The 9,145-nt window shown below is 45.4% G+C and overlaps 1 protein-coding gene across 5 annotated transcripts in view; it reads left to right on the top strand.

Annotated features, from left to right (window-relative positions):
- The first annotated feature begins 325 nt into the window (after positions 1–325).
- MGAT5B (alpha-1,6-mannosylglycoprotein 6-beta-N-acetylglucosaminyltransferase B) overlaps positions 326–9,145 on the top strand; it is a 173,900-nt gene continuing 165,080 nt past the window's right edge. For 2 of the 5 annotated variants that reach the window (XM_044983954.1, XM_044983952.1), the window contains exon 1: positions 7,205–7,957. In XM_044983954.1, the coding sequence (XP_044839889.1) occupies positions 7,890–7,957 (68 nt within the window). In that variant the 5' untranslated portion in view covers positions 7,205–7,889. Of the gene's footprint in view, positions 425–1,185; positions 1,241–7,204; positions 7,958–9,145 lie in introns of those variants that run through there. The other 3 variants (XM_044983957.1, XM_044983956.1, XM_044983958.1) reach the window with 3 other exon arrangements.

The raw sequence follows: 9,145 nt of genomic DNA, 5'->3' as shown, positions 1-9,145 counted from the left end.
CATTGTCAGTGGGTGCTGTTATGACATTACTAATGCCTCAACACACCCGCATAAGATAATGGACAATTGCCTCTTGATATGCTGTCTGGAGCCACAGTGAAAGCACATTAAATGGCAATTTCAAACACAATAAACTGCTTGTTATTTATTTATTTAGATTTTTCATCTGTCTGCTGTCTCCAGCTGGAACCTGAGCAGTCTTGGGCTCCCAATCAATATGTCAAACTCAAGGGCGATCACAATTAGAGGCTGGAGTCTGACTTGAGCTAATTTGTGGAATCAGCTCCTTCTGGCCAGGTGCTGCAGGGATACCTCTCAAGCCATGAGATGGCCTTCCCAATACTCTGCAAAACCCAGGAGACAGCTGACTCCAGGCTCTTCTAATGTGTGTTCTGCCTCGCTTGTTCTGCTAGGAGTAACTCAGGTGAGTTTGGTTCACTGGGCATTTGATCTCATTCTCCTCTCACTTCCGCTGTTTCTTTTACAGTCTGGTCTGGATCCTCCAGTGCATTGGGTCGGGACAGTTCTGTCTTGCTCTGCTGGCACCAAGCTGCCCTTAAGCAAGCATAGCCAGCCACCGGAGCATGCTGTCTGCACAGGTGCTTCCTCCAAAGCGGGAGAGATACTGGGCCGTTTCTATTCCTGCCACTCTGCTGGCTACCAATGCATAGAGCATGAGTGTGGAAAAGGAGATGTGGCCAGAGCTCCTTACTTCCCTGGCTACCAGGAATAACTCCAGTGTACTCAAGGGGCCTAGTCCTGCTCTCACTCACCCTGGTGCAAAAGAGAATTGAGCCTGTTGAAGCCAATGGAGTTCACAGGTGTAAAACCAAGAGAATCAGGGCCAGGATTCTCTGATGCTCTTTTAGTACCGTCTTGATTTGTAAGCTGTCTATCTCAAGCTGGCCCTCATCCCCAGAGTATCTGAGCACCTCCTATTACTGAAATGATTACAGTGCTTTTGCTCTCATGCTTCCTTCTTGGCCACTAAGCTGCATGCTTAGAGTGTGCATCTGTATGGCTGTCTGTGAGAATGAGGGCTGTAACAGGGTTGTCTGCCCCTTTAAGGGCCAGGGACCCTGGGGCCGGCCAGCCCAGTTCAATTATCAGACCCAGCTGGGAAGGGAGCAAGCGATTATAAAAGCCAGCAAGCGGCACAATTGCTGCAGGCTGGAGATAGGCTCTTGTGGTAGACTCTAAAGCAGCAGGTGTGAAGGGACAGGTGTCTTCCTTTAGCATGGTAGGTAGTAGGGGGTTATAGCCCAGGCTGGATAGAGGAATTGCTTTGTTTGGCTGAAGTTTGTGTTTAAAGGCTAAAGTTGTACCCTGCAGGTAGGGCCTGACAGGGTGTGGTGTCAGTCCTTGGGCTGGGGAGGCAGGCCATGCTACTGCACCATTGTGGAAAAGCCTGGGCACCGGGGGGAGGGGTTTCCACTGGGCTCCTATAGCAGGTTAGTGGTTCTTAGTTGTACAAGATGCAGTACCCTGAAAAAACTAGTCCTGGGTCTACTCTGCTGAGCAGTTCTAATTGCCAGACTTCTGTAATGTGTGTTGGCAGGCACATTGAACCAGCTACTCCCTGTGGTTCTGACAATGCAATCTAGCCCTGTCCTGCTCTGTGCCTTGTTTGAAGTAACTGCATTCAGAGATGCTGAGAACCAGCTGGGACTCCCCTGACAAGGGGATCAAAGAACTTGCTTGCTGCTAAGAATCAAATTTTAGCTAGTGCCCCCTGCCCTCACTGAGGTGGCAGTTGCTGGTGAGGAGAAAGGTCTATCTGTGGCAGGCTGATAGGAAGGCAGTGTAATCTAGTGCACAGGGCAACAGAGTGGGAGTTAAGTAGCCTGGGCTCTGTTCCTTGCTCTGCCACTGATCTGCTGTGTAGCCTTCCACTCTCTGTGCCTGTTTTTCCCCCCACGCCCTTTGGTCTGTCTTATCTAGCTACATTGTAAGCTCTTTGGGCCAGAAATTGTTTGCACCAGCTCCTAGCTCAGTGGCGTCATAATCTTGTCTGGGGCCTCTAGGTGCTGCTAACTAATAAAGCAGCAAAGAGTCCTGTGGCACCTTATAAACTAACAGACATATTGGAGCATGAGCTTTTGTGGGTGAATACCCACTTCGTCGGATGCATTAGTCGGATTCACCCACGAAAGCTCATGCTCCAATATGTCTGTTAGTCTATAAGGTTCCACAGGGCTCTTTGCTGCTTTTACAGATCCAGACTAACACAGCTACCCCTCTGATACTAATTAATGAAGTGTTGCCAATTCCCATGATTTTATTGAGTCTCCAAATATTCTCCTGAAACCCCCAGCTCTGGGAGTCGTATAATCATCTGAGATCTCACTTTAAAAAACTAAGTTTCTAGCTCTTGTGGTTTCTAGAAAGAAAGGAAAAAGAATTAGGGCTGTCAAGCAATCTTAAAAAAATTGATCATGTGATTGATTGCTTGATTAAACAATAATAGAATACCATTTATTCAAATATTTTTGGATGTTTTCTACATTTTCAAATATTGATTTCAATTACAACACTGAACACAAAGAGCACAGTGCTCACTTCATATTTTTGATTACAAATATTTGCACTGTAAAAAATGAGGTGAATTGAAAAAGACATACAAGTACTGCCGTGCAATCTCTTTCTCATGAAAGTTTAACTTACAAATGTAGAATTATGTACTAAAAAAAAACTGCATTCAAAACCAAAACAATGTCACCTGAAAGTGAAAACAGGTGTTTGTATGGCACTGTTCTAGCTGGTGTTGCAAGATATTTATGTGCCAGATGTGCTTAAGATTCATATGTCCCTTCATGCTTCAACCACCATTCCAGGGGACATGTGTTCATGCGGATGACAGGTTCTACTTGATAATAATCCAAAGCAATGCGGATTGATGCATGTTCATTTTCATTATCTGAGTCAGAGGCCACCTGCAGAAAGTTGATTTTCTTTTTTGGTAGTTTGGGTTCTGTAGTTTCTGCATCGGAGTGTTGCTCTTTTAAGATTTCTGAAAGCATGCACCACACCTTGTCCCTTTCAGATTTTGGGAGGCATTTCAGATTCTTAAACCTTGGGTCAAGTGTTGTAGCATCTTTAGAAATTTCACATTAGTACCTTCTTAGCATTTTGTCAAATCTGCAGTGAAAGTGTTCTTAAAATGAACAACATGTGCTGGGTCATCATCTGAGACTGCTATAATATGAAATATATGGCAGAATGTGGGTAAAACAGAGCAGGAGACATACAATTCTCCCCCAAGGAGTTCAGTCACTAAGTAATTATTTTATTAACGAGCATTATCAGCATGGAAGCATGTGCTCTGGAATGGTGGCCGAAGCATGAAGGGGCATATGAATATTGGGCATATCTGGCATGTAAATACCTCGCACTGATGGCTACAAAAGTGCCACGTGAATGCCTGTTCTCACTTTTTCAGCTGATATTGTAAACAAGAAGAGGGCAGCATTATCTTCTGTAAATGTAAGCAAACTTGTTTGTTTGAGCAACTGGCTGAACAAGAAATAGGACTGAGCAGATTTGTAGGCTCTAAAGTTTTACATTGTTTTGTTTTTGAGTGCAGTTATGTAACAGTCTATTGTGAAAGTGCAACTTGCAAATATAAAGAGATTGCGCTCCAGTTCTTGTGTTTGGTGAATTGAAAAATACTATTGTATCATTTTTACAGTGCAAATATTTGTAATAAAAATAATATAAAGTGTGCACTGTACACTTTGTATTCTGTGTTGTAATAGAAACCAATATATTTAAAAATGTAGAAAAACATCCAAAATGCTTATTACATTTAAATTAAGATTCTATTCTGTTGTGATTAAACCTGTGATTAGTTGTGATTCATTGTTTTGAGCTCATCGTGAAAGTTAACTAGGGGTGGCGATTAATCGCCACCCCTAGTTAATTTTCATCAAAAACATTTTCAGGTTTTTGCTGAAACATCTAATTTGGGGGTTATTTTATTTTATAATGAAAAATACTATTGATGGAAAAAATGTTTCAATTGGGGAAAAAATGTTTTGATGGAAAACTTTCGATTGTCTCTGATCTGAGCTATCCCGTGTCTGATTGCAATGCAGCTTACGATGCCTGTATATCCGTGGAACTCTGACTTTAGTAGAGTTACTCCTGCTTTACGCTGCACGAACAGGAGCAGAGTCAATGCCCCAGGTCTCTATGGAAATAGGCGCTGCGATGTCAGGGCAGTCATAACATGGCATTTTACCTTGATCAGCCTAATGGGGAAAATGTGGGGCACTTGTGTAAGTGCAGGAAGCCTGCAATTAGTTTATAAAAGAGTGGGTGGTGTTCTTATTGCAGTGACTGTCCTAGTAATAAAGTAGCGGCAGAAAAGCATTTGATAAGCCATTTTGGGGAAGGGAAATAGTTTTCAAACTTCTTTTCGGGGTGAAAAAAGCAAAGCAGGTGAATGGGGAAGGGAGGATGAAGAGGAGGAAGGAGGCATGCAGTCATCGAAGGAAGCACATCCACTACAGAAAGGTCATGTCCCCTGGTTGTTACCGTTAGCTGTACGAAGAGGCAGCAGTGTGGGATCAGGTGCTATTGTGCAAGGTGGTGTGTACACACATGGTGGAAAAGAGAAGGTCCCCAAAGAGCTTGCCTCTTCAGTATGCCAGACTCTGCACCCAGCTGTGCCCAAACTCACACTCTGAGTCATTGTAAATTGAGGCACAACATGCCCCTCTTCGTTTAATTCTAGTTAGTGAATCTTGTCTCTGATTCCACCTCCTGGGATGCTTCACGCTCATACAGGAAATGTTCATTAGTGGGCTAGCTGGGTATGCCGAAGCAGAGCTGGTACGATCAGGTCAATGAAAATTACATCCAACTGTACATAACGAGGCTGTAGGTTCCTTATGCTGCAATCAAAATGACACCTAAAGCAATCATGCAAAGACATAATTCCAGCGAGGGCTTTGGGTGGCACCGTAAACCACGGGAGCAGAATTCCCTCGGGGTTGCGTAGCTGCCTATTGTTAGTTCTGCTCACCTAGCAATACCCCCAGCTCCACTCTAATCCAGTACCTGAACGTGCTCTGTGAGCCAACGGCGCTATCACTGCTCAGCGCTGCTCTGAGGCACCCAGCAGTGTGCTGGCCCATGCCCGAGCCTGTGGGTGCTGGTGTGACCCACACACCTCCTGGGTATGGTGCTCTGTCCACCCTAGGGACACTGGGACTACTTGGAGTCTTGCAATGTGGCTTTTAGCTCATGCAGTAGAGGCTCATGCATTTAGCTCCAGAGATCCCAGGTTTGATCCCGCCTGCTGACGACCAGGATCTGTTGGTGTTACACTGGAATTGGCTGTCTACATCTCTGTGTGTGGGAAATCACCCCTCCACCAATTCAAGCTCCACTCTGACACCACCCCAACCACCACTTTCCCTTGAGAGGGGGCTTCCATAGAATTAGTAGGGCCTTCCTTCTACTAGATCTGAGAGGGAGGGGCAGGCATCCATGGGCAGGGCTCTGTTAACTATAGTGAGAACTAGTCTTATCTGCACTGGTGGGAGTAAAGTGGCATTTTATTTATTGAGAGTCTGCTCTTAAATTCCACGGCAGAGGGTCACTCTGGGCACCCTTGGTTTACAAGAGCATGGGTGATCCACAATAAACGTTGAGCAAAGCAACAGCTGCCTCATTTCTTCCCAACACACCACACATCAGCTGATCTCCAGGTCTGTGACCAGTATGGCTCCAAACCCCTCCTGATCCTTCCCTGCTAGAGAGATTCCACCCTCAGCCTCCTGCCAGGGCTGGGCCCAAGAGATGAGCTGTACAGTATGATCAGAAGGTCAGCAAATTCCGGCTGTTTGTAGCTCTCAGTGCTGTGATCAGTCCCTTCCTGGGGGTTTAGTCCCTTCCATGAGAGTAGGATGTTCTTACTAAAAGTATTTCTCATTTATGTGCCATCTCCCAGACAAGTCCTACAATGGCCCATCTACAATGACTAGTTATCACATCGGTGCTAAGGTTACTTTCATCACAGAAACAGAGAACTGGAAGAAACCTCACTAGGTCATCAAGTGCAATCCCCGGCACTGAGGCAGGACTAAGGGCGGATGCTACTCAGTGGGGAGGTTGAGAACCTATGTATGTGTAACCCATGCACCTCCTGGGTGTGGTGTTTTGTCCCATCTAGTGGCATTGAGACCACTTAGGCAGAGATGATGAGTTGCTCTACAGCCAGTTGGCTTTTAGCTCACACCGTAGAGGCTCATGCACTAAGCACCAGAGGCCCTAGGTTCAATCCTGCCTGCCAATGGCTGGGGTCTGTCGGTGTCACATATGTGCTTGCCAGGCTAAGTTCTGCCCCAAGGTACGCTGGTGTAAATCTGGAGTAACTCTCTTTCAAGTGCTTTTGCTACATGGGTTTGATAGCTGGTTAGTGAGAGGTGACCGGTACCGCTGTGCTGCCTCTCTGATAAATCTCACTCTTTCTATACGGCAAAGGGCCATGCTCTTATTAACAATGCAGAAGATCAGCAGGTCTATCTCATTGCCACAGACGCAATGAGCCCTGTGCATCAGCAGCTGAGGGCCTCTGTGGATGAAACTTGAATAGACAAGGAGATGGATTCTGATTTCACTTACAGAAGTATAAAACAGGAGCAGTCCCAGTGACCTCACTGATGTGAGGGAGGCAGAGTTGGACTCCAGGCCATTTCTGCTCCAAGCTTTAAATATCCCCAGGCACTTTTCATCAGAGTAGGGGTTTTCCCTGCCATCTGTTGTGCCGCCTGGTGGTTTTTGGGTTGACTGCTGTCTTTCACCCCAGAGGTGGCAGCATTTTAGAGGTGCTCGCTGTTGATAGTTTGTGAAGCAGTTTAGGATAAAGGGTACTCTATTAATGTGAGATTTACTGTTGCTATTAAAATTTAGGAGTTCGCTGATAGGGATGGGGGCTCAGTTGTCTTGGTAAAAGATGCCAGGGGTTGAGATTTCAAAATATAGGTCTTCAGCAGAGGAAACACTGAAATCTCTGGAGCGAAGAAGTTCCAAGAGCCAGCATAGCTGCTGGCTCAGCCCTACCAACATAATCACTCCTTAACAGAAGGCAACTGATGCCATCCAATGGCTACCACTAGATGGTGCCCAATCCACAATTTAACAGGAAGGTTTTCGCCGATCCCAGCTGGAACAGTGCAGCTTTCTCCGGTGGAAACAATGCAGTGCCTGCTCAGATTAAAGCAAGGGGCTGGATACCTAGGATTGTGCAAGGGAGCTCCCAGGATGGGATGGAGCTGGCTCTGATATCACATCTGTGGACACAGAGGATTGGGAACACCATCGGAATCCAGAACAGTGCAGACTTTTGACTTGGGAAGCCTTCCCAGAGGACAGCAACTAGCTGGAAGTGCTGAATGCTGGTTTGTGTGTGTGTGTGGGGTGTTGGTGTGGGGGTCTGGCATTTGACTCCAATTAAGGTGAAATCTGGAGAGAACAGGAAGGAGAGCAAAAAGTGGATGTGATGAAGGAGTCAAGGTGTCTCCCAGCTGCTCCATCTTCTGTGGGGAGAGATGGATGGACAGAAGTGCTGCTGTTTGCGACAACCTGCCTCCAAAATGTGAATAAGAAAATCCTGCAAGAGAACCTGGTTCAGTTGTGCTTGCTCTGTTAAGATCTATTTCATCCAGAGCAGACAAACGTTCACCAGGGTTGCTCCATTGGAAGAGAAGTAGATTACCTGGAGCAGAAGAGCTAAAACCCCTCTCGTTGAAGTTGGATTGGTTTGGGGTGCTTTCCCCACTCTGTATACAAATCGTCCTAACCATGGGCACTGGGTAACCACAGCGTATGGCTGGCTAAAGTGTCGGGTTGCCTCCTTTTTATTTCTTATATAAGTTTGAACAATGATCACAGTCAATTCGGATGGAAAAATAATGATCAGAAGATGTCTTGTCACCTTGAGACCTTTTAGGTAAAGTTCTTTTTATTGCTCTATTTACCATTGTCCCTCCCTACCCCCGGCCTTTGCACCCCATCTTGCTGTTCACCTTCAGGGAGCTGAAACTGAATAATTCATCTAAACACATTTCCTAGCACTCACTGTCTTCCAGGGGAATCAATCCCAGATTGAAATGTCAAGAATCAAAGCAAGTTTGCCTTTAAGTCAGCTTGATGGGAGCTGATGTGTGGCTCTTGCATACTGTACCTGGCCTGCTAATTCATTTGTTATGCTAATATCAGTTGGGTATTAGTTACAGGTTTTTAATACCTTTCTTGGTGATATTTGCACCCACTGGGGAATCGATGCATACAAATGAAAAGCCAGCTTTGGCTGTCAGTGACACTGGTTTGAATACAATGATGTTAATTATCAGAGGGGTAGCCGTGTTAGTCTGGTTCTGTAGAAGCAGCAAAGAATCCTGTGGCACCTTATAGGCTAACAGACGTTTTGCAGCATGAGCTTAAGAAGTGGGTATTCACCCACGAAAGCTCATGCTGCAAAACGTCTGTTAGTCTATAAGGTGCCACAGGATTCTTTGCTGCTTCTAATGATGTTAATGTGGTTGCTCCGGATTCAAACTGTAACCAAGAGCAGAATCTCATCCAAAGTCAGACCTTCCAAGCTCCCCTTCCCACCTGAATTTATGCATTTCTGCTTACTGATCTCCTCCCCCCCACCAAAAACTACAAAGTTTTTATGATTCCATGACTATTGATTTGCATAAACTCCTTGCTGTACGTCTTTGTGTGTGTGTATGTGTGGACTGTCCATTAACATGCAAACTCTTCTCTAATGCTTGGGTGCTTTCTTTAAAACTGATTTGAAGAGTCACGCTTTGTGCACTTTCAGCCTCCAATGAGCATTGTTTGTTAGTGTCCTATGGGTGAGGAATTAAAAATATAAAGGTTAGGTCTGAATCAAAACAAACCCATCACAGTGCTTTCTGATGGTCCAAGTAACACAAAAGCATTCAAAGTGGATTTCATGAACCAGGATGCTGGGTTTTAAATGTGGCCAAAGGAAATGGGGTTTGGGGGGGGATGGAAGGGAGGCTCGAGTGATCTTTTCTCACGTGGGATAGCTTTTGAGAATTATTGCTGCTGAAATTTCATCTGTCTAAAGAGTTTATCTGCCCCGCGTACCACCATTGTATCTGAG

Source organism: Mauremys mutica, chromosome 12, assembly GCF_020497125.1.
Source record: "Mauremys mutica isolate MM-2020 ecotype Southern chromosome 12, ASM2049712v1, whole genome shotgun sequence".
Taxonomy (NCBI): domain Eukaryota; kingdom Metazoa; phylum Chordata; order Testudines; family Geoemydidae; genus Mauremys; species Mauremys mutica.
This window is presented reverse-complemented; position numbering and strand designations above follow the sequence as displayed.